The sequence below is a fragment of the Eubalaena glacialis genome, chromosome 1 (assembly GCF_028564815.1).
Source record: "Eubalaena glacialis isolate mEubGla1 chromosome 1, mEubGla1.1.hap2.+ XY, whole genome shotgun sequence".
Classification (NCBI taxonomy): Eukaryota; Metazoa; Chordata; class Mammalia; order Artiodactyla; family Balaenidae; genus Eubalaena; species Eubalaena glacialis.
Genome location: NC_083716.1, coordinates 222,260,981 through 222,283,653, shown reverse-complemented (window position 1 = coordinate 222,283,653; position 22,673 = coordinate 222,260,981). Strand labels below are relative to the sequence as shown.

The following is a 22,673-nucleotide window of genomic DNA, read 5'->3' as shown; positions in this document are numbered from 1 at the left end:
GCCCCCTTCCCCACCCCCAAGCTCAGCCAAGTTCTGAAAGATCTGCCTCTCCCTGTGGAGGGGACTCTGGGAGTGGGGTTGGGGCAGAGGGAACTGGGAGCTGGGCCAGGCCTGCTGGACCACACACTCCCCCTGCCAAAAGGGAAGCTGGGCCTGGAGAGGGGCAGGAAGCAGGACCAGCCCCGCAGTCCTGAGTCCTGGTGGCCTGCCCTCTCCTGCTGACACTCTAGGGCTGGGACCCTGGCTGTCTCTAAATTACTGACCCTCATAGCCCCACCCACCTGCTACATCTGTATCCCCACCCCCGCCCTGTCCTCCCTAAATATATACAAATGTACAGAGAGTTCCACCCCCTCTGGGGTGGGCCCCTTTTTCCACCTCCCTTTCTCCTCCCCTCCACTGGGGCCCATGGCCTGGTCCCAAGCCCTCCCTGGGCACCAGCCTGGGGGTGGAGGGTGTGGACAAGAGGGACCCTTGTGCAAAGCAGCTGGCACTAGGGTGGGTGAGAGCAGGGACCGAGTCCCCACCCTCCCAGTGAGCACCGTCCTCTTCCCCTCAGCTGCCCCCAAGCCTTCGGTCCTAAGAGCGGGAGACTACGGTGGGGATCTGGGCTGGAGTCCCAGACTCCTGGGTCCTTTTGGACGCAGCACCATCCTAGCAAGCGAAGTCTTCAAAGAGGCCTCCTGGGGGGTGGTGGTTTGGGAGCAGGCTGCCGGTGCCTCCGCCAGCGTGGCCCTGGCTTGGGCAGGGACTCTGCGAGGCGAAGAGGGAGTGGGACAGGGAGAGCTCAAGTGGTACCCCCAAGCCTCACACAGCCAGCCTTTCCCTGTCCCCTGGGGCAGAGGCCTCAGGGGGGCCCAGGAACCCCTTCCCGCAGGCTAGTTCAGAAGTTATGGGGGGATTCAGTCCTGGGAGAGGACGCTGGCTGCATACTCTACAGCGGTCACCCTCACCTGCTCCTTCAGTTCCTGAAGCCCCAAAGTGGAGATGCCCCCAGTGGCGGTCCGGAGGGGGGTCTTGGGACGACGCCACGCCCGCCTCAGTCGGTCCCAGGACACCTGGGGGTTCGGGGTGGGGGGATAGCAGTGGGCTCAGGAAACTCGCTAAAGGAGAAGGACGGGCCTCACCAGGCCCACCTCATAGGACTTGCTGGCCCAGCAAACCCCCACTAGGATGCCCCAGTCCTCCTCACCCATCCCCCTCTCCTGACTTCTCAGCGCGCTCGGGCCTTCCCACCAGTCAGGGGACCCTGGTAAATAACCCTGAGCTTGACCTCCCACCAGTCCAGCTCCACCAGGAAGCCTGCGCTGCCCCTCTGCTTTCCCCCCAGCCCCTCCTCCTACCTGCCACTCCCCATCTGGGTGGCCCCCACCAGGGCCCCATCCCTTGCCTCATAGATGTAGTCTAGGATCTCCAGCAGCGTGAGGACACTGGCTCCGATGAATAAACCCATCTGTCCCCCGAGGTCTCCTGGGAAGCACGAGAGCAGTGTCAGAGGGGGCAGGCTGGTCCGGTCCACCCCCATGGAATCGGGGCCGGGGCTCACCCAGCAGGGCTGACAGGCCGTAGGCTGCTCGCTGCTCCATGGCCTCGGATGTCAGGGCTTCAAAAAAGACATCTAGGACCAGGAAGTTCTCCCTGCAGAGACAGGAAGCAGGGTATCCCTAAGGGGCCGTCTTCCTGAAGAGACGGCTGGCGGGACATCCCAGGCCCAGCAGATCCAGATCTGAGGCCCCCCTGTGCCAAGAAGCTCCCAAAAGCTGTGAGGGGAGACAGGCCCAGATGCCTGTCAGCTTCATCTTTTGAGGGCTAGTAAAGGGCCTGGGAGAAAAAAACAAAACTCCTGGGCCGGCAAGATTCCCCCCCACCCCCCCGCCTTCTCTAAAGCAGCAAATAATATTCACTTTGCCTCATCCCCATACCTCTCTTGAACCTTCAGTGGCTCCCTATTGCTTGACGGTCTACTCCAGAATTCCTCTTCCAGACTTTCAAGACTGCCCATGATCAGCTGCACTGTACCTTCTTATCCAGACCGCTTTTTTATCTGCTTCTTTCCACACAGCCTCCCTGCTGCTCAGGCTGGTCTTGACATCAGCCCACAGATCTCTAACTGGGATGCCTCCCCTCTCTCCTCTTCTCACGGACCCAAACCCGGGGTGCTCAGAGGCCCAGCTCATGCCTCCCCTGCTTCCCCTATGCACATTCATCTCTCCTGGGGCCTAAGAATCAGTACCACACCTTCAAACATGGCCCCATCCACAAACTGGGGCATGAGTTTTGTGTTATAATCATCTCTGTCCCCATAGGAGCCAGCGCTGGGCTTGGCACTCAGAGGATGCTCAGCATTGGTACATTGGCTGCAGGGTACCAGGCCCAAGGCTCAGTGGGACCCCTCCTGTGGGCCACCTGGCTCCTCCCCCATCCCTTCCAGTTCCTCTCCCTCTGCACAGCATTCACTGGACATGCATTTAACGGCTCCAGTTTGCTGGGGGAGAAAGACACACAAACAGACATGCAAAAGACATGCAAACACAAAACAGTGGGTAAACGCAACGACAGAGGTATGTACAGGGTGCTGTGGGAGTGCAGGTGAAAGGTGTTTGGACTAAGAAGGGCTCCCCTGGAGGTGGAGACACAGGATGCGACTTGGAAGATGGGTAGGGGTTAACCAGAAGAAAAAGATCGTGAAAGGCATTCCTGGCAGGAGACTCTTATTAACAAAGATGCGGCCCACTCCCAGCCTCCACCATGCACCAGGCCTGTTGAGGGTGGCCTCCGCCACACACAGACACACACTCACGAACGCACACACGCGCACACACACACACACACACTCATACATACCGTATGTAGGTCTCATTACGGTTGTATTTTCTTGCCAGGTACCGGGCTGAGCCCCTGTTGGGGATCCTGACCATGGAGATTTCTTTCCCGTAGCGGGTCAGGTTGCAGGGGGTAGGGCAGAAACACGGGCCTTCGGAGCCCCCACCCAGGGAATCTGCAACACAGAGGCGCCAGCTGCTGTGCGGGGTGGGATGGCCCAGAGGCCCACCAGCTGCAGGGAGGAAGCCTAGGGGCTGTCCCGAGGCAGGCACACCCACACTGAGGGCCTGGTCTGGCCAGCACTGGCACTGCCTGGAGGAGACTGGCTGGGAGTCCCTTCCTGGACCAGCTTCAGACCATCCAAGAAAGTGGGTGGAGGCAGAACCCCCAGCACACTCCTATAGGCTCATCCCTCTGCTGCCCAGCCCCCACGGACAGAGAGGTCCTCATGGCTCAGAGGGAGGGCACGGGCCATCCACCAGAGCTAGTCAACCACATGAGGCCTCGGACACATGAGGGGCTTGGAGAGGATGCTGGGATGAATGGGATTTATGCATGTTTTCACATATGCCTATGGATGAGTGGATGGATGAGTGGATACATGGATGGATGGATGGACGGACAGAAGAACAAATGGGCAGGGTCATTATGCTCAGTATGCTGGGTTTTCTCTGTTCGCGCCTTCAGATCCACTCTCCACTCTCCCCACCTTGCTCTGTCCCAGGATGCTGATCTCTGCCAAATGCATCACCTAGACTCCCTGTCCTGTGGCTTTGGGTTGGGTTTGGCCAATGGGAAACCCCGTCAGGATCACAGGGCAAGGAGGGGAGAGATGCCAGGGTATTTCTTCCCTGGCTTCCTCACTGCAGGGCTTAGGTTGGCAGAGGCTGCATCTTTCCTCTTGTGGTCCCGGCTCCCGGCTCCTGTCCATCTCAGACAGCCACAGGTCCCTCTCTGGGTGCCAGTAGCAACCCCTCCCTTTGCCCCTTCAGGCGCGGGGGGAAGAAAGGCTCCTTAGTTCTGTGGAGTCTCACCACCCCTTGTGGTTCTCTTATCCCCACTTACATCTGTTCCTTCATTAAACACGCTTCAATCACCCCTTTGGCGGATGTAGTTGGTGTGTGGGACACAGAAGGTGTGATTCTACTGCCCCAGCACCTCAAACCCGCCCCCGTGGCCCCAGCATCTGGATTACCGCAGTGCTCTCCTGACCAGTCACCCTGTTCCTAGTCTTCCTCCCCACTTGTCCATCCTCACATCTAATCAGAGTCCCCTTCCTAAAATCAGAAGACATTCTTGCCTTGCCTTAAGCCATTGTTGGCTTCCCAGAGCCTCCTCCACACTTTCCACGCCCTCCTTTGTTCTCTGACCTCCAGCCACACTGACCTTTCGGGGCTCCAGACACACACACTTTCTCTGGCCACAGGTCTTTAGCACGAGCTGTTCCCACTGCCTAGAACACTTCCCCCCTTTTCACCTGGCTGACTCTTCCACACCCTTCCAGTCTCAGCTCATATGTCACTTCCTCTGGGAATCCTCCCTGCCTGCCCAGGTGAGGCTGCATGCCCTTGCTGGGGCCCTGTAGGATCGCTGAGGTTTCCCTACACGAGGACTAACACGCTGTGTTGTGATGCCCATCCACAGCCCCGCTAGGCAGTAAGCGCCACAAGAGCAGGGCTCTTGTTCCCACTTTTACCTCTGGCACCAGTGCAGGCTGTAAACATCTGTAGAATGAATAAATGAATGAATGAATGAAGTGTGGATCAGGCGAGACCTATGGACAGATGGGGTTGCCTTACCCACATCGATAGCCAGCAATACATCTTTCCTCACACCAAGGGAGAAGTCATTTCACTTTCCCAGAGAGGCAAGCTCATTGGCTGAACCAAGATGAGAAGCCCCGCCCTTCATTCTCAGTTCCGGTTCTCTGCAACCCCCCACCCTGCTGCCTCCACCACAACTGCAAAGGTCCTCAGACCCCTGGAGGTATGGGATAAGGCTCAACCCCCAGGGAAAAAACCCCAGGAAGAGACTGGGAGGAGGGGAGCCAAGGCAGTGAGGAGCAGGGTGCACAGAGAGATGAAGAGGAGGAGGGGGACGGAGAGGCAGGGAGGGGAGAAGGCAGCACGGACCCAGTGTGTGGTCAGCACACTCGATGTAGATATTTGGCGGGCAGATGGTCTCATTGCCTGAAAGGAGAGAAGATTATTCCTGGAGTCTATAGTTCCATCCACTATCCCCTCCCATATTCCCAAATGTGGGCACACACATGCATGCACACACATAAACGTGCGCACGTGAATTTATACATGCCTGTGCATAGAAGCATGGAGATGTACGCATGCATATATGCACGTAAATCCATGCGTGCTTGCACACACACACTTATGCACATGCATTTGCATGCACGTGTTCAAGCACATGCACACAACCTCAAGTACAAAAGTACAGATATGCACAAGTACATGTACGCATAAATACATGTTAACAGGCACACAAACATGCATGTGTGCATCCCATATACATATGTGAGAACAGGCATAAAATCCCAAACACATACCATGTACACTCAGGTGGGCAGAGATGCGCACACACGTTGTCATACACATGCACCTGCCCCCCTGCACATGAGCAGTGTTCTGCCCTTGGAGGTTCTGGAGCCTGGCAGGGTGACACAGGGGGTTGGGGTGCCCACCTGGCATGTGCACCATCCGGCAGTGGCAGCGCTGAAGCACGGCCTCCTTTTCACAGCGCAGCCGGCAGGCAGACACACTGTAGGCCGAGTAGCCTTGAAGCTCAGGCTCCCTGAGCCCACTCTCTGCTCGGCAGTTGCCCCAGGGCTGGGGCAGATAGGTCAGCTGCAGAGGTGGGGCATGACGGGGTCACGCACAGACGTCCCACCCGGCCCTCCGGCGCCCACAGCCCCAGTAAAGTCCATGGGAGGGCTGGTGGGATGCGAGCTTCTGGGGGGCAGATCTGGTCAGCATCCCCTCTGAGCCCAAAGGCCCGGCCCCGTGCCTGACCCAGGACCCAGCTGGAGGTGCTCACCCGCTGTTCCTGGCAGGACACAAAGGTCTGGAAGCCTGGGGACACGCCGAAGCCCAGCTGGTGGATGTAGGGTGGCTCCTCCTGGCTGTGGATTTGCACTCGGATGCCTGCCTCAAACGATGTCTCGTCTGCACAGTAGAGATGGGGACCTTTGGAAACCCATCCCAGGCAGAGGACCCAGGCCGGAGCCCCTGTCCCTTTCCCGCCTGCGTACTTGTCTCTCTCCAGATGGGCAGGTACTCCTCCTGCTGGATGTCCAGCATGATCTCCAGGCCACTGCCCATGCCCCCCACCCGGCTGGGCAGTGAGCTCTGTGGATCCGCGTTGAAGGTATAACACTTCCCATAGCGAGTATAGACCTGGGGATAAGAGACAGGAGCGGGAGGGGCGGGGGTGTGGAGGGGGGGAGAGGAAAGACAATGCCTTAGGCTTAGGGTTCCCTGTCCCCTGTGAGGGCCACCAGACCTGCCTGGTCACCCCTGTCCCATATCCCAGCAACCAACGGACAGCCCAGCCTCCCTTGAGCTCCATCTTTTCTACTGACATCCTCTCTTAGATGATTAAAAGGCACCTCCAGCTTAACATATCAGTAGCAGAACTCTTGGACTTCCCTGGTGGCACAGTGGTTAAGAATCCTCCTGCCAATGCTGCGGACACAGATTCGAGCCCTGGTCCGGGAAGATCCCACATGCTGCGGAGCAACTAAGCCCATGGACCACAGCTACTGAGCCTGTGCTCTAGAGCCCGTGAGCCACAACTACTGAGCCCGCGTGCCACAACTACTGAAGCCCGCGTGCCTAGAGACCATGCTCCGCAACAAGAGAAGCCACCGCAATGAGAAGCCCGCGCACTGCAACGAACAGTAGCCCCCGCTCACTGCCATTAGAGAAAGCCCGCGTGCAGCAACGAAGACCCAACACGGTCAAAATAAATAAATAAATAAATTGATTTTTAAAAATTAGCAGAACTCTTGATGTCTTCCCAAATCCTGTCCCCGACCCATTCTCCTCTTATGAGTAAAGGGCCCCACTATCTACCTAGTTTCTCAAGTCAGAATCCCTGAACTCTCCCTCTCCCTGTAGGTTGGTTGCTGGGATATGGGACAGGGGTCACCAGGCATACAATCCAGCTGCTGTCCCAGGCAATATCTATTTAGAATCCATCTACTTTCCTTCCATCTCATGTCCCCCTTTCACCATCATCTCTCCCCGGCCATGGCGGCAGGCTCCTAACTGATGTCCTTCATCTGTCTTTGCCTCTCCCTCCAAGCCATTCACTACACAGTAGCCAGAGTGCTCATTCTAAACTGAGGAGATGCAATCAAGTCACTTGCCAACTTGCAGTCCACCAATGGCTTCCCATTTCCCAGAGAATAAAGCCAAATTCCTTCCCTTGCCTGAAGGTCTCCACGTGAGGTGACCTTTGCCTCTGTCTCCTGCCTTTCCACTCCCAGATCTCTGAGACAAATTCAAACTTACGGAGCGACTTCCCTCCCCAGGCCTTTGTTCACGCAGTTCCCTCACCTGGAATGTTCCCCTCCCCCCAGTTGGCATGGATAGCTGCTCATCTTTTAAGCCTGAGGTTGTGTCCCTTCTTCAGATGCACAGTCATATACCACACACACGTTCCCAGCGTCAGCCTCCCCTCATCAAACGCATTTGTTGGTTTGCTCAAAGTCCTCATCAAGACCTGAGATGATCTTGCTTATCTGTTTGCCTCCGTGTTCATTGCTCATCTTCCCCCCACTAGAGTTCATGCTGCGCAGGGGCAATGAGTCCAGCACCTGGCCCAGTGCGGGGCACAAGGGATACTTTAATAAACGGTTCCGCCAGAGCAGAAGCTGCCAATTTCCCTTTTCCTCTGCGGAGAGTCCTACCATGTGGACACCAGATGGCGCCAGAGCCCCGGAGATGGAAGCCGAGGCTCTGGCGGGGACATAGCTGCCGTTGGGAGTTGCAAGCAGCTGGGGTGGGGAGGAGGTTGAGGGAGAGGCAGATGGGAGTTCCCCCCTGCCAGGCTCACCCCACAGAGACCAGCCCCCGGGTCAAACCCATCACAGGCGGCACCTTCCCTGGGGGTAAGGAGGTCAGCGCACTGAATCACTCTCTCTCTCCCTGGCCCCTCTCCTTGGGAACATTTTCACTCTGGTGAAAGCTGGGAGAAAAGGCATGAGGCAGTGTAAGGGAAAAGATTCCTAAATGCCTAGCTCCAGAGGGAGGCTGTGGAAGGGAGAGGGCTGGGTGGAGGGCAGTAGGAGTGAGGAGTTCTAAGAACTGGGGACCTGGGGGTGCCCTCGTTGTGAGGCAGGGCTGTCTCCCATCCCCATGCCCCTAGGTTAATTGCCCTGCTGATTCTCCCCTCTCAAGACAGTTCTTCTATCACCCGAACACCCCGCCTCAGATTCCCAAAACAAAAGCACGCAAATAACAAGAACTGTACAGTTTACAAAACATGGCAACATCTGCCACGCCATTTCATCTCCTCAGCCACTCTGGTATCAGGTAGGTTTAATTAGCCTGATTAATACAGATGAGGAAACCAGAGCTCAGAGAGGTGCAATCCGTTACTGGCAACTCCCCCAACCCAAGCCTACACCACCCCAAGCCCCGGCTCCTGCTTCAGCCCCATCCAGCTGAAATGAGACTGGAGTCTCAACGCTCGACCCCTTTTCTTCCATCCCTCCTTCCCTTGCACTCTACTTCTCTATACCTTCCTTACTCTCTTCTCCATATCTGCTGCCTCTCAATTCGATTCCTCACCTGTCCCTCCCCCACTCCTTCTGCACCCTCGCCGGCTTCTGGGTTCCAGTCTTTGACTTTGTCTGTATCACCCCTGCCGCAGCTCCCTGTTGTGTGTCCATCTGTGGGGCAGGAGTAGGCATCACTGACAGTCCCAGAGCATCCGCTCTGCCCCAGGCACTGCACTAAATGCTTAATATGCTCTTTCCAATCGAATCTCACAATGACCCTACATCCTACAGATGAGGAAACTGAGGCTCCGAGAGGTTGGCTGATTTGCCAAGGTCTCCAGGATCAGTGCTTCTCAAACTTTAATGTGCACACAAAGCACCTGGGGATCTTGCTAAAATGCAGATTCTGATTCAGTGAACGTGTGTTGGGGAGCAGGACTGAGATTCTGCATTTCTAACAACCTGCTGGTCTGCAGACCGCACCGTGAGTAGAAAGGCCCTAGTCGAAGGGACAAGAGTCCAGCGAGACAGCCTGACTCTAGACCTGTGCTTTTACATGTCACTGGAGGGAGGAGAGCCCTGAAGGGGGCTGAAGGCAAGATCCCTGTGTCCTCAGTGGTGTGGGAAAGGCAGATGGGGGGAATATGTAAGTATTTGCCCCAAATCCCAAAGCACTCACCCCCTTCCTATTTCGGGCCAAGAAGATGCTGGAATCAGCTCTTGCTGCTGCAGTCGTTTTCCAGTGTGTGCTCCAGTTGGGAGGCTAAACAAGGCATGAGCTGCGTGGGGGATCCCAGCAGTGAGCTGCTCACTCGTGCCCCCCAGTGTGCAGCGGCTGACCCTGACCGCTGGGCACTGTCATGGTCTCTCCTATGGGACCATGGACTCCCTGAGGCTGGGAGCCCCGTTTCATCATCTTGGTATCCCCAGAGCCCAGTGCAATTTGCAGAAGGAGGAGTGAGGTCGAGGGAAGGAATGCAAAGTGAACATTATCAAACATTCCCACTTTGTACTGGGTCCTGTACTTTTGATCTATTTTCTCCTTTGAGCCTCCAAGAAAACCACATGAGGTAAGCATTGTAGCCCCCGTTTCATGTTGAGGAAGCTCAGAGAGGGAAAATGACTTGGCTAAGGGCACACAGCAAGTAAATGACAGCAGAGATTCGAGCAGAACTGAGCCTGATGCCAAAGCAGAGTTAGTGCTTATAAAACACCTGGTAGGTGTTCAGTGAATGAATGAGTCTGGTAGCCTCCTGAACCTGGGTGGGGCTGGGGCAGCCTCCCTACTGGATACCTCCACCACATAGACACAGCCACAGGCTACATGACACTGAGCCTCTCCCTGTGCAGGGCAGAGCCAACTGGGAAGGCTTTGGCTCCAGTGGCTTCAGATGGTGGTGGCTACCTGGTACGCCTGCTTTGAGGCGACTGTGCAGAGTTGGGGTGACAAAGGGAGATGGGTGGAAGGACTCTGGGTCTGCTGATGGACAATGCTCTGCAGGGAGTGGACAGGCCAGACTGGCAGGGCCAGGACACCTGCACAGCCCGGGTCAGGCCCAACTGCGGGGCAGAGCAGAGCGTTGCCCTGGAGACGGTCCCTGGGCCAGGCAGGCAGCAGCGAGTGGAGCCGCCAGCTCCTAAGTGGCAGAACTCTGGTAGCAGCACAGCCCACAACCTCTTCCATGGAGACGGCACGGCCGCTCTGCCACAGGGTCCCACTGGCTGTCCACTGCTCTCTCCCGAATGGCCCCAGAGGAGGGTGTGTGGACAGGAGTTGAGGGTCCAGAGTCCAGCCACGGAAAGGGGCAGCTCCTGGGCCAGGATGTGCCCTGACGGGCCAAGGGGCTATTTCCAGATCCCGCCCCCCCCGACCCAGCCTCAGCCTCTGGGCCCTGTCCCCATCTCAGAGCCCACCTTCTTCTTCCATCTGGCTCTCCCTCTTCTCGGCCCTCCCTTGCTCTCTGCCTTCACTCCTAGGTCCATCCCCCTGGCCCTGGGCTGAACCCCTCTGGACCTAGGTTGGACGGCTTCTAGACAGGTCTATGTCCGTGCTGCAGGCAGACCCTTGGACCAGCTTCCTTCCTGCCAGCCCTCTGCCTGTCCCTCTCGGACCACCTCCCCTTTAGTGTTGGCCTGGACCCTGCCCTGGGTCTGTCCATCTCCCTAGCCTCGGTCGCCTGATCTGTCTATCTCTCAGGTCTTTCTCCATCCTCCTGGCCTGTCTGTCCTCAGCATCTGATCAATTATCCATCTGGCCTGTGTCTCTGTCCCTTGCCCTCTGTCAGCCTGTCCATCACCCTGGCCTCGCCTTTCTCCCATTGGCCTGGCTGCCCCCCAGCCTCTCTGTTCTTTTGCCCGCTGCATCTCTATCCTGTTTCCTTTTCTGTCTATTCTCTAGTCTAGGTGTCCAGTCACTGACTCTTGTATTCCTCCTCTTGACTTTTCCCTGGGCCTAAAGCCACCTCCCCAAGCCAGGAACCCCTCCCCAGGCGCCCTTCCCTCCTTCTCCCTGCCCTCCCCTCCAGGTCTGCCCTAGACAATGATCAGGGTCGGAGAGATCCGTCCAGAGCTTGCTCCTCTGAGCAGTGGCTTCTCTCTCAGTCCCTTGAGTTCCATCTGTCCACAGCTCCCATTTCCTTGAAAAGCTCTCCCTGGCTGGCTGGCTGGCTGGCTGGCTGGCTCGCATTCTTACCCACCCCTCCCCACCCCACCCCCTCATCCTCCCTGCAGTCATGGAGCCCACAGGGTTAACAGGCAATTAGCAGGGCCAGGGCTCAGAGTGGTGGGGGAGAGGGCTCCGGGCCTCCAGGAGATAAGAAGCAGCCAGGAACAGCCAAGGCTGGGCTAATCCCGGCGCTAATCTGCAGCCTGGGCTTTATCTCCAGCGCCTTCTGGGCACCCTGCCTCTGCCAAGGCCTTGGCACCTCCCCCCAGCCCTCTTTTCCATGGCAGCTTTATCCCTCCAAATTCCATCAGCCCTCTCCTGATGTGGTCTAGCCCCATGCCTCTCACTTAGGGCCCTGGAACAAACTCCTCTTAATCCTGCAGTGCCCTGGGGTCCAGAGTGGGCCAATGGAAGCGGGTACATCTTCATCTGCCCTGGATTGTGGCTAGCATCCCAAGTCAGATGGCTCTCGGGCCCCAGCTTCACTCAGGGGTGGCCCAAGCATCCAGGTTCAAAGCCTTCTCCTCCTCTGTCCTCGCCAGGGAAGATAGAACCAACTCAGAATGCCTGGGGTGTCTGCGCTGGTCAGAACTGGGAGGTAACTCAGTCCAAACCCTCATTGTACAAAGGCCAAATCAGAAGCCTAGAGATGGCAAGGGACATATCCAAGGGCATACAGAACAAAGAGGGCACATTCAGAACTAGAACCCAGTCCCCCGCCCCCCACTGGGCCCCAGCATTCTCCACTAACCTCCATCACCCCCCTGGGGGTCAGTAGACCCTGATGCCAGCTCTGGCTCCACCAGTGACAGCTGTGTAACCTTGGTTAGTAAAGTGATTTTTTTGACTTCTTTGGTCCTCAGTTTCCTCATCCGTCAAGTGGGGATAGAAATTCCTGCTCGACTTATTTCACAGGGTGGTTATAAGTCTCAAAAGAAATGAAGTAGGTGAAAGGCATTTGCAAGGTAAAATTATACACATGAGCCCTCAATATTAGTAATAAGAGTGTTGTGGAGACCAGTAAGGTCCAAACTGGGGCAGAGATCGACCATTGAATATGGTGCTGGAAAAGGATCCACCTAAACTTCATAACATGGAAAAACGAGTGCACATTTTGGAGCCTGACAGAATAGGGTTCAAATCCTGGCTCTGCCACCAGCCTTGGACAAACAACCTTGGGTGGCGATTTAACCTCTCTGAGCCTCAGTTTACTTATCAGTAAAAGGGGGAATGGTAATTCCTCCTCCTAAGGTTAGTAGTGAGGATCAGAGATAAGTCCATCCTGATGCATGCAAGGTGCTCAAGAAAGCAGGGGAGCCCATTTAGGGAATCTTCTTGCCAAGATGGTGCAGCCATTTGATCTTGGCTCCCCACTGGGCCCATCCTCACATGGCATCATGCACCTTGGTAAAAGCTCTCTCAGCAATTGTGGGAGAGGATGGAATTCTGTCAGAGCAAACCCCCCAGGATCTGAGATCTGGCTCTCCTATCAGAGGAGGGTACAGGCCTGCAGCCCTGCCCTTACTGTCTGTGGGATTCGGGTTCAGTCATTTAACCTCTCTGACCCTCCATTTTTCATCTGTAAAATAGGAATAATAATAGGCATCGTCGGAGGTGTTATGAGGAAAGAGATAATGTACACAAAAAATAGCCACAGTTAACATTTATTCAGTGCTTACTCTGTGGCAAGCAAAGTCCTAAGCCTTTTATATAAATTAACTCCTTAATTCTCACAAAAACCCTCTACTGGAGGTTTCTAAACATCTCCATTTTACAGACAAGACAATGGAAGTCCAGAGAGGGTAAGGAGCTGGCCAGAGTCACATGACGTGGCAGAGGAGGGGACCAGGCGATCTGGCACTGGACTCTGCGCTCACAGCCACTGTGTGCTGATACATACCTGGCACAGCCCCAGTGAATAGGAGGTGCTCAAGAAATGGTGGGTGGGGACTTCCCTGGTGGCGCAGTGGTTGGGAATCCGCCTGCCAGTGCAGGGGACACGGGTTCGAGCCCTGGTCCAGGAAGATCCCACATGCCGCTGAGCAACAAAGCCCGTGCACCACAACTACTGAGCCTGCGTGCCACAACTACTGAGCCCGCGCGCCTAGAGCCCATGCTCCACAACAAGAGAAGCCACTGCATTGAGAGGCCCGCACACCGCAACAAAGAGTAGACCCCGCTCTCCGCAACTAGAGGAAGCCCGCGTGCAGCAACGAAGACCCGACGCAGCCAAAAATGAATAAATTTATTAAAAAAAAAAAAAAGAAATGGTGGGTGTTCACATCACACTTACTTGTCCAACACTGTTCCTTGAGCCTGTACAATATGCCAGGTACTATGCTTGCTGCTGGGGATGATTCGGAGAACAAAATCACTGGTCTCTGCCCTGAGGGAGTTGGCTGTCTGGCCCCAGAGGCATTCATTCATTCCAAAAGTGTTTATTGAGCACCTAGGCTGGGAGCCAGGTGTACAGCAGTGGTGAACAAAGCACACAAAACCAACAATCCCAGGGATAGGCAAATCATTACTAGCTGGGGTAGGTGGTATGATAGGGAGACCAATCCAAGTCCCCTGAGAGTGGAACAGGAATTCGACTTGGGTTGGAGAGTAAAGCTTCCCAGAGCAAGTGCACTCATCCACCCAGGAAAGGCATCTGATCACACCACAGTCAGACACAGGGAGAATACCCCCCCACCCCACCCCACCCCCCGCCCCTAGTGCGCCTGCCCTCCCCCACAGGGTCAACGCAGCATCCCCCCAGCCCCCAGCCACCCAGGTGCTTTTCAAGGCGACTTCTTCTCCAAGGTAGAAGTGCTTGTGAGTCTAGGAGGAAATGGGTACGATGTTTGAGCAAATGTAAATGTGTGGGCAGTAGTGAAGTAGGAGACAGTCAAGGCCGTATGACTCCAGGCTGAGGCCGAGCTGGAGCTGGGAGCCCGGAGCGCTTGGGGCCGTGGAAGAACACGGTGAACTCAGGATGCGCCGCGTCTCCACTGGAGAGGAGAGAGCGGGGCCTCCAGGACGCAGGTAAAGAGCCAAACCTGTTCCCAGGTAGCGACCGCATAAGCCTTAAACCCTAGAAAGTCAGTTTTGCAGACGGGAATATTTTTAACTTGTAACGAAGTCCTTCCCTGATGTTCCAGCCCTCGATGCAAAGTTATTCGTTAAGAGCTTGCTTACACAGTGGATCGCATCCGTGTCCTGGCGGCAGTTCAGGAACCGAGACCGAGGAGGTGGAGGAGGTGGCGGCGGTGGGTGGGGACGCCATCGCCCCCACCCCGCGGGTGCACCCGAGCCTCCAGGCTGGGCCCAGCCGCACCCAGAAGGCTGCACCCACCGCCTCGTGCTCCTCGCTGCCCCCCTCCTCCCTCCCGCGGGGCAGGCATCCATCACGGCGCCCGAGCGCCCTCCCTCCCGTCTCCTCCGGGCTCCTCCGCTCTCCTCCCTGGGTTTGCCTCATTTGCATTCCCCCGGCTCCCGGCTCCTCGGCAAAGTGACCTCGGCACACAGCCGCGCCAAAGGCTTCCACCGCGGAGGGAGACACCGCCTTCCGCCGCCCTCCGCGGCCGGGGAGGAGCGAGGGGCGCGAGCCGGCACGGCGGGGCGGAGACCCGGGTCCCAGCGGATGGATGCAGAGGGAAAGGCCCAGCGCCGAGGGGCGCAGAAGGACTCGGATGGGATTTGAACCCGCGGCCTCAGATCCTCAGCGGGGCGGGAGTGGGACGTGGAGGTCAGCACAGGCCGGCGAAGCTGCGGCCCCGAAATGGAACCCCTGCTTGGAACCCGGGGCTCCCCGACACCCCGTTTGCTCACCCCGCACCCCTACTGGAGAGGAACCAGCCCTACCGGGCAGTCGCCCAAGGGCCCCCAGCCCTTCCGGGGGCCTCCTCAGCCCCCCAGCCCCGCTCTCCTGGCCCGCCGAGCCGCCTCCCCTCCCCCCGTTTGGTATTTACACCTTTCACACATTTGTAAGCTATTATCCTGTCCACGCTTAGTCACCGCTGAGCCAAGCGCCATGGATTTAGCTCCTTTAATCTTTCCTCCTAAATCAATCCTCCATTTCCCCTTAATCATCCCGTGGCTCGTCTCTGAACTCTCTTGCTGCTGCCTATGCCTGTCTTTCTGGAACTGTTCCCCCTCTGACTCAAAATGCGTGTCCCAAGGGCATGGTGAACATTTGCGGGGGGGGAGTTGGATTTTCAGCGCTGCCAGCCCCGGCCTCGGGGCCTGAGAACCGGGGAAGAATTGCAGATACCCCCTCCCTCTTCTGGAAAACACACAGCACTCTGAAGCCTCTTATCTCCACCCACGGGGTCTCTGTCCTCCTCCTGCCTTCCCACCCCCATTCATGTGGGATGGCTCCAAGACCCTAAGCCTCCACCAGGATTTACAAAAAAACAAAAACCCAAAACCCTCAGGCCTCCTGTCCACGGTTCTGGCTGTCCCCACCCCCTCTGCCCAGCTGCTCCAAGGAGGTGGCATTGCCGGGAGAAGGACAGGGAAACACTGGTAACACTCACAGCCTGAGGCTGCCCTCTCATCCCCTCCTCCAGGGAGGCTGCCCATCTCTCCCCACCACCCTGAGTCTCCGCCCCGCATTCACTCCCCCTCCTCCGCCCAGTGACCTCAGCCTGAGGAGCCCCGAAGCTCTGCACTCCTGCTGCTCCTTGGGGTGCTCCTGCCTCCCTGCCCCCTGGTCCTGGTCCTTTCTGTCCCTGGCCTGGGCTTGGCAGAGACGGCCCTGCCACCAGCCGCGAGAGGAAGCAGATTCCTCCCGAGAAGCAGAAGGGCCGGGGTGGGGGTCCAGGAAGGAGCACGGGTAGAAAGAGGGAGGACAGGAGGGAAACGCGGGGGCCATTTCTTCAAATGCTAATCAGCATCTTCCGGCAGTGCCACAAGAAGCTGAGCTGATAATGAGCCCAGCTCGGGGCTGATTCCTGATTAATGAAGAGGCCACAGGGCTGCAGAGCGGGGCCAGGCGGGGCACGTCGTCCCTCCTGGCACTCCCCGTTGCCCTTGCAGGCCAGCCCTGGGTAACAGTAACAGTCCCTGCCGCTGGTTGCTGGGCTCAAATCCCCCTCCAGCAACTCCACCGGCCAATGGGAGGCAGCCAGGCTGAGAGCGCCCCCTCCAGGAGGGCCTGAGGGGCAGCAGCCAGCGGTGGGGAGGGCAGGCACGCTGGGTCCTGCAGTCGGAGTTGTAGATAGCCCTCTGAATATTTTTTTTACTCAGGAAATTTTTAATTAAAATAATCAAGACTCGGGGCTTCTCTGGACAAATTGGAAGGCCCCCTAACACCGGGCATCCCTGACCACAGGGCACCAGTTAGCTGGGGCTGAAAAACAGCTGCTCCCTTCAAGGGTAAGTGACCTTCACTTCTCCTCATACCCCACCCTTCCCTACTGTGTGCCTTCTCTGACCTGATCTGCCTGGCTCCCGAAGGCAGGACCATCCCTGAACTAGATGTTGAACTAAATGTTCTCAAGGTTCACGCCTCAGGAGAAGGTGGGGCCGGAGGGCTGGGCTGGGAATGAGGGTCAGAGGTAAGCTCATCTGGTAGATGAGAGGCCTCAGGGGGAATCCTCTCCCTTCCTGAGTCACGGGGGAAAGGGGCAGCCCTCAGGCCCTCGGAGCCAGTGGCGAAGGCATGGAGTTGGGATGTTTGTGGAGTAGCCCCTCCCACAATCAAGGAGTGGGTGCAGAGACTGTCAGTACCGGCCTGACCACACCAGGGAAGGGGCGGGCTCAGGAGGAAGCTTGTATAGAAGGCAGGGGATGGCGGAGGAGCCTGGAATTGTGGGCTGGGGGAGCCAGAGAGTAATGGAGGGCTGGCACGCAGCTCCCTCTGCCTCAGAGCCGTCCTGACTGAGCTGGGGTGGGGCGGGGAGAGGAGGGAAGAGGGCAGGGAGGAGGACTGCCCAGCTGGAAGAGGCCTTGTCTAATTGTGCCTGATTAGTAGAGAGGAAGAGAACAGGGCGAGTGATTAATAGTCACGGCTGGTGGCAGTCACCAGCGTGTGGGGAAGGAGGGTTGGGAGGCGGGGAGGGAAGGCTGAGAGCCCGAGAGGGGATAGAAACAGGGAAGCGCCCACAGGTCTCTGGTCTCCTACCCCTCCAGGGGCTGCCTGGACCCCGGAGGACCCCACAGAGAGGGGCTGGCCCTCCCCCTGCCTCCTCATGGATTCTCTACCTTCCCCATGCCTCAATTTTCCAGACAATAGAATGGAAAAGACCAAGGTCACGTCCTGCACCTGGGAAGAAAGGTATATCTGTTCATGTGGTGTTTCCAGACACCTTGATGTCCCCAGACACAGGCCCCATCCTCAGCTCAATCTGGGACCTCAGCCCGGAGAGTAGGTGGCCGGACTTCTGATCACAGCCCACCACCATCACTTTATATCCTTTGATGCCAGTTGGAAAGCCTAGCCCTGCCCAACCTGGCAGCCTGAACCACGTCCCCAGGACCACCTAGAGCAGCAGTGTCTGATATGGCAGCCACTGGCCACACTCGGCTGTTTGAATAGAACATTCATTCTCTCTGTCACACTAAGCACACTGCAGATGCTCACTGGCCGGTGTGGCTAGTGACGACCACGCTGGACAGCACAGATGCAGGATATTTCCGTCATCACAGAGTGTTCTGTGGGACAGCACGGATCTCAAGTGTATGCACTACTACACATGCACACGCATGCCTGAATCCTGGGGAGGGTTGGGAAGCATGGGGATGCTATAATAGGGTTGGGGGCGGAGGCTTGAGGGTCAAGAGAGGAGGAAGGCTAGGTGACGGAGACTAGCGAAGATGCCAGCACATAGGTTGGAAAACAGCAGGTGGTGCTGAGAACAGTCAGGTTAAAGAGGGCCAGGAGTTGGGGTGGTGGCATTTCTAAGAGCTGACACTCTGAGTGCACATGTGTGCCAGGCAGTGTGCTACACCCTTTACAGCCATCTCTTTTAATCCTCACAGCCACCCGAATTTTTTTAGGTTCTAATACTCTATATCACGAATACAGAAACTGATGCTCACGGAAGCTAACTTCTCCAAGGCCACACAGCCAAGGTTTGAATCCAGACGGTCTGGCTCCAGAACCCACACACTTGACCGCTCCACCGTACAGTCCTCAGCTGAGAGGAGACACTGGAATTTAGAGCCGCATTTTACACCTGAAGAAACGAAGCCTAGGAAGAGTGATTTCTGCCTTCTAGTAAGTGGGCAGGCTGAGAGCAGCCGCAGGGGGGAAAGTATAGATGGGGCTTGGCGCGCTGGGGTGGGGGAGCGGATGGTGGTAGGAATTGAGGAGGAAGAGAGAGAACATATAAGTGGTGGTGGAAGGAGGAGGTGGAGGTGGGAGTGGGTTGGTATGAGACTGGGTGAGGAGGGGGGCGGGAAAGAGAAGAGATGGGGTGAGCTGGGTGGAGGGGCACATGGGTGGAGAGGTGGGAGCCTCACTCCTCTCTCTCGCCTCTCTCCCCTCCCCTCCTCTCCAAACCTCGCCCAGCCTGCTTCATCCGTTAAGCCTTCCCAGCCCTCTTCAGCCCAGAATGGCCTCTCTCTCTGAACCCAGGCTCTTACTATCCATTTACCTCGTTTGGCAATTAATCCCGGCACCTCCTGACACTGCTTGCATGGCTGGTTAACTCTTCCATTGGTTAAGCTTTTTAAGTGTCCCCATCCCAGCTCCACCACAAGACTGGAAGCTGCTTGAGGACAGGGACTGGGGACCAAGGCTCCCCTTCTTTGTTCTCCACCACAGCACCTGGCAGCGAGCCTGGCATGTAGTAGGTGCTCAGAACTCCGTGTTGATTGAGTGACTGACTGGGAACCAGTGAGGGGATATTAGGGAGCATGGCGGTGAGAGCGACTGCAGTGGTAACAGAAGCAAGAGCAGCAGCTGAGGGGACTGGGGGAGGGCACATTACCCGGAGTAAAAATAGGCTGGAAAATGTGACATTTATTAACTTGGATTCCGGAAGAAAGGTCACAGCAGAGTGGGGAGTGGGAAGGAGGAAATGGGGAAAGCAACAGAAAACACATACCTTCCCCAAAGCGCGTCGTTGTCACTGACCATCTCAGCACACGTGCCCTGGCAGGTACCCACCACTGATTCCTGCACCCATCACCCCTCCATAGATCCCAAATCCCCATCATGGGCTCCATATTCTCACCACGGAGTCTATTGTGGACCTCATGTCCTCATCAGAGACCCCTGATGTCTTTGTCTCCATACCCCTTCTCCAGTCTTGCCCACACCATACGCCCCCATCTTCCCCGTTACCATGGATCATCCCATCCCAACCATAATCCCAGACCCTTGTAAACTGGCAGCAGACTCAGCCTTAGAATGCCAGGTCCAAGGGAGCGTTACACTCAGCAGATGGGGGTTGGGGTTTGGGCAGAAGGGTATGGGGACTAGGCTGAGTGGGGGGGACCGGAATTCCCCAGGGGACAGGTGGGTCCAAGGGGAATTCCTGGCCTCCAGTGCTTGCTTTGCTCCTCTGCCCCCCATTGTCCCGCTGCAGCCCCAGAGCAGAGACCCACAAACTTCTGTCCTTTTCTCTCCATCCTCAGGGTACGAAAGGGCCTGTGGGATATCCACCCTCACCTCTGCCTGGCCATCCCCAAATTAAGAGGGACTCGCCAGCTTTAATCAGGGGGCTCCCTGTTCCCATATCCTCCAGGCACCTTCTCCTTTCCAGGAGGCCAGGCAGCTACCCCCTGCCTCCCTCACCTTGCTTCCTTGCCCCTCCATCTCTTCCTCCCCTCCCCTCCCCTCCCCTCCCCCCGAGGCTTCGTTACTCTTCCCCTTGCCCTTCCACCCGCCACCGGGGCCTGGGACACAAACTCCCACTCAGGGACACAAAGCCCCCATTGATTTCTGCCCCAACAGCACCTGCTGACACGGGCTCTGTCCCCACCCCCAAAACTCAGGGGTGACGATGTCTCACAGAGGAGCCCCACTGACCCGAAAGGCCACATTCACACACTGCTCCTTAGGGACAATCGCTTCGAGAGCGGTGATTTTTTCCTGGAAGAAGGGGCGTGCAGCTGGACAACAGGCCAGCGCCATCCCTCCCACCCCACCCCGCCCCAGTTCCTCTCCCAGCACGATCCTCCTTCTCATCCCTTCCTCCATTTCTACGCAACTCCCGCCATCCAATGGCAGGAGGACCCTGAGGCTGCAGGCGTGGTGGGGGCAGGAACACGGGTGGAGCACGTTTCCTGGTGCTACTGAGGCAGTGAGTGAATGAGAGCCTGGGTGCGGGCACCGGGCCATGAGAAGGAAAAGGTCCCCATCTGGGGCTGGCGCTGGAGGCTGGGCTGGATGGGCACCACGTCGATGCCATGGATTTGCACATGCGCTGGGCGGTGGTCCCAAGAATGAAAACACACACCCCACACACCACACGTACACAATGCCGGGGGTAAACTGTGGACTGGGGACAGCAACTCAAGCACCAGGAATAATAGACAGCCTGTGACGGTGGGTGAACGGAGCACCGACAGACAGACAGACAGACAGCATACAAGACACACCCCCCACACACGCCTCACACACCCGATTGTGGGAGGTGTGCATGGGAGGGTAGCCCAAGCCGACACTGCACTCCACTCCACTCCTCGTGAGAGTGTGTGTGTGTATTCGCACATATGGGAGAGACGGGGAGCAGGGGCTGAGGTAGATGGGGGTGTCACAAGGGGGGACGGCATCCACGGTGTGACCCTGTCCTCAGCAGCTTAGTAAGAGCTGGGACGTGGCACGGGGATGAGCAGCTTTCCGGGTGTGTGGGTGTGGAGGTGTGCACGTGAGTGTAGTGACAGGGACACTGAGTGTGTGTGAGAGAGTGTGCAGGAAACTATGTCCCCATGCAGTAGGGGTGTGTGTGTGTGTGTGTGTGTGTACACTGGGCAGCACTGAGGGTGAGCCATGCACATAAGAGTGAATGAGTGATCCTCAGTGTAAGAGCCAGAGCCGGGCAAGGGAGCAGCAAGAACCAAGAAACAGAGGGAGGGCCTGGAAAGCGGGAGAAGCTGGAGGGGCAGCATGAAAGAGGGATGTGTGAGGGAGTCAGTGAAAGGGGGTGTGTGCGAGAGACACAGAGACAGATAAGAGACACTGGCGCCCAGTGTACGCGAAGATCGGCTCTATCCAGCCTGCCGGCCGGGCCAGCTCCCCCAGAGGCAGCCCTGAGTCCCTCCTTTGCTGGAGCACCCAGAACACCCTCTCCCCATCGCCCCTGTTGGGTGGGGAGAAGAATCCAGTGGCCACAGAAGAAAAGGAGAGCAAGAGGAAAGCAGGGGTCACTTGGTCCGGCTGTGGCATGGTGCGTCCCTTCCCTGCAAGCTGACCAGCTTCTGGGCCCCCGGGCCCACTCCAGGACCCCCGGCCCCCAGACCTAGGCACTGCAGCGGCGGCAGAGCCCAAAGAGGAGTGGCAGCAGCAGGAGGGTAAGCCCCCACGAGCGTCCACCGCTCCATGCCGGGGAGCCCGAGGGCAGCACCGGGCTTGGGGGCGACACGAGGCCAGCCTCTGGCGGCGGCAGGAGGGGAAGCCCTGGTGAGGATGCCCTGCGCACCACTCCCTCCCCCACTGCCAGCCTCTGGCCACCCCAGGCTGGGCGGGCCGGCTGGCAGGACTCACCACGGAGAAGTTGCTGGCGGAGCAGTGGTGCCCGCTGAAGTTGCAGCTCTTGAGCATGTCGGCGAGCTGGTGGCCAGTGCGGTTGAGGATGTCTACCATGTCGGGCTCCGGGTAGCGCAGGCCAGCGGCACGGTGCCCGTCCCGGTCTTTGGGGGGCAGCCCGGTCAGATTGGCCAGGTGGAAGATGTCGGCGTCGCTGAGTGCCGAATGCCGGAAACGGTTGATGTTGCAGAGGGTGACAGCCGGGAAGCCCGCCACTGGGGCTGGGGCAGCCGGGTCCATTACCACCAGGTGAGGCCGGGCCAGGTAGCCCCGGGCCAGGCCAGCCGCCTGGTACAGGAAGGCAGCCAGCGAGGTGAGTAGGGCCAGTGCCCACAGGGTTCTGCGCAGTTCATGGGGGCCTGGGCCACAGGCCCGGCCCAGCCCGTGCAGAGTGCTGGTGCTGGCAAAGGTGGCCAGGTCCCGGGGGGCTGCTGCCCCCCGCGCGGCCCCCAGGAGGCTCTGCTCATCCCCTGCCTCCTTCTCCTTGGGTTTCGCATCCTCCTCTGCAAATTTGATTTTGCACACAATCTCGATCGGCATCTGTGCCCAGCTGCTGGGACTGGCCGGAGCCTCCCTGCCCCTGTCCCTCCCTGGCCAGCAGCTTCCGGTGCCCTCCGGAGTGGCGGCGGGGGCAGCGGCTGCTCTTCTAAACTCAGGGCAAACGGGAAGAGGACGGGGACAGGGTGGGGACCTGAGGTGGGGGAGTCACTCCCACTCCCGGCAGCTCCGCAGCCCTGGCGCTGCCGCCGCCGCCTCTGCCGCCGCTT

At 57.8% G+C, this 22,673-nt stretch overlaps 1 protein-coding gene and 1 long non-coding RNA gene across 3 annotated transcripts; one reads left to right on the top strand and one right to left on the bottom strand.

The window, feature by feature from the left end:
- Nucleotides 1-313: 313 nt before the first annotated feature.
- On the bottom strand, nucleotides 314-22,548 carry ASIC4 (acid sensing ion channel subunit family member 4). 2 transcript variants are annotated; one of them, XM_061205220.1, is made up of 10 exons: nucleotides 21,865-22,548; nucleotides 6,086-6,230; nucleotides 5,872-5,999; nucleotides 5,519-5,681; nucleotides 4,956-5,012; nucleotides 2,845-2,998; nucleotides 1,547-1,638; nucleotides 1,391-1,470; nucleotides 954-1,058; nucleotides 314-753 (listed from the first exon to the last, which is right to left on the bottom strand). In XM_061205220.1, the coding sequence occupies exons 1-10, from the start codon at nucleotides 22,444-22,446 to the stop codon at nucleotides 655-657; spliced, it is 1,605 nt and encodes a 534-aa protein (XP_061061203.1). In that variant the 5' UTR covers nucleotides 22,447-22,548; the 3' UTR covers nucleotides 314-654. The 2 variants fall into 2 exon arrangements, with proteins under 2 accessions (XP_061061203.1, XP_061061194.1); XM_061205211.1 differs by lacking the exon at nucleotides 4,956-5,012 and having other exon boundaries at nucleotides 21,865-22,513.
- On the top strand, nucleotides 16,539-18,772 carry LOC133100765 (uncharacterized). The gene is made up of 4 exons (XR_009702524.1): nucleotides 16,539-16,586; nucleotides 17,343-17,487; nucleotides 18,238-18,429; nucleotides 18,724-18,772. It is a non-coding gene; the product is annotated as an uncharacterized LOC133100765 (long non-coding RNA).
- Nucleotides 22,549-22,673: the final 125 nt, after the last annotated feature.

What these genes read in the sequence shown, in the direction of transcription:
- ASIC4 (XM_061205220.1), bottom strand. Translation starts at nt 22,446, where the DNA reads ATGCCGATCGAGATTGTGTGCAAAATCAAATTTGCAGAGGAGGATGCG. An exon ending in GCCCATCTGGAGAGAGACAA is followed by an intron (nt 6,000 to 6,085) that starts GTACGCAGGCGG and finishes TCTACTGTGCAG; the next exon opens with ACGAGACATCGTTTGAGGCA. An exon ending in CCGGATGGTGCACATGCCAG is followed by an intron (nt 5,013 to 5,518) that starts GTGGGCACCCCA and finishes CTCTCCTTTCAG; the next exon opens with GCAATGAGACCATCTGCCCG.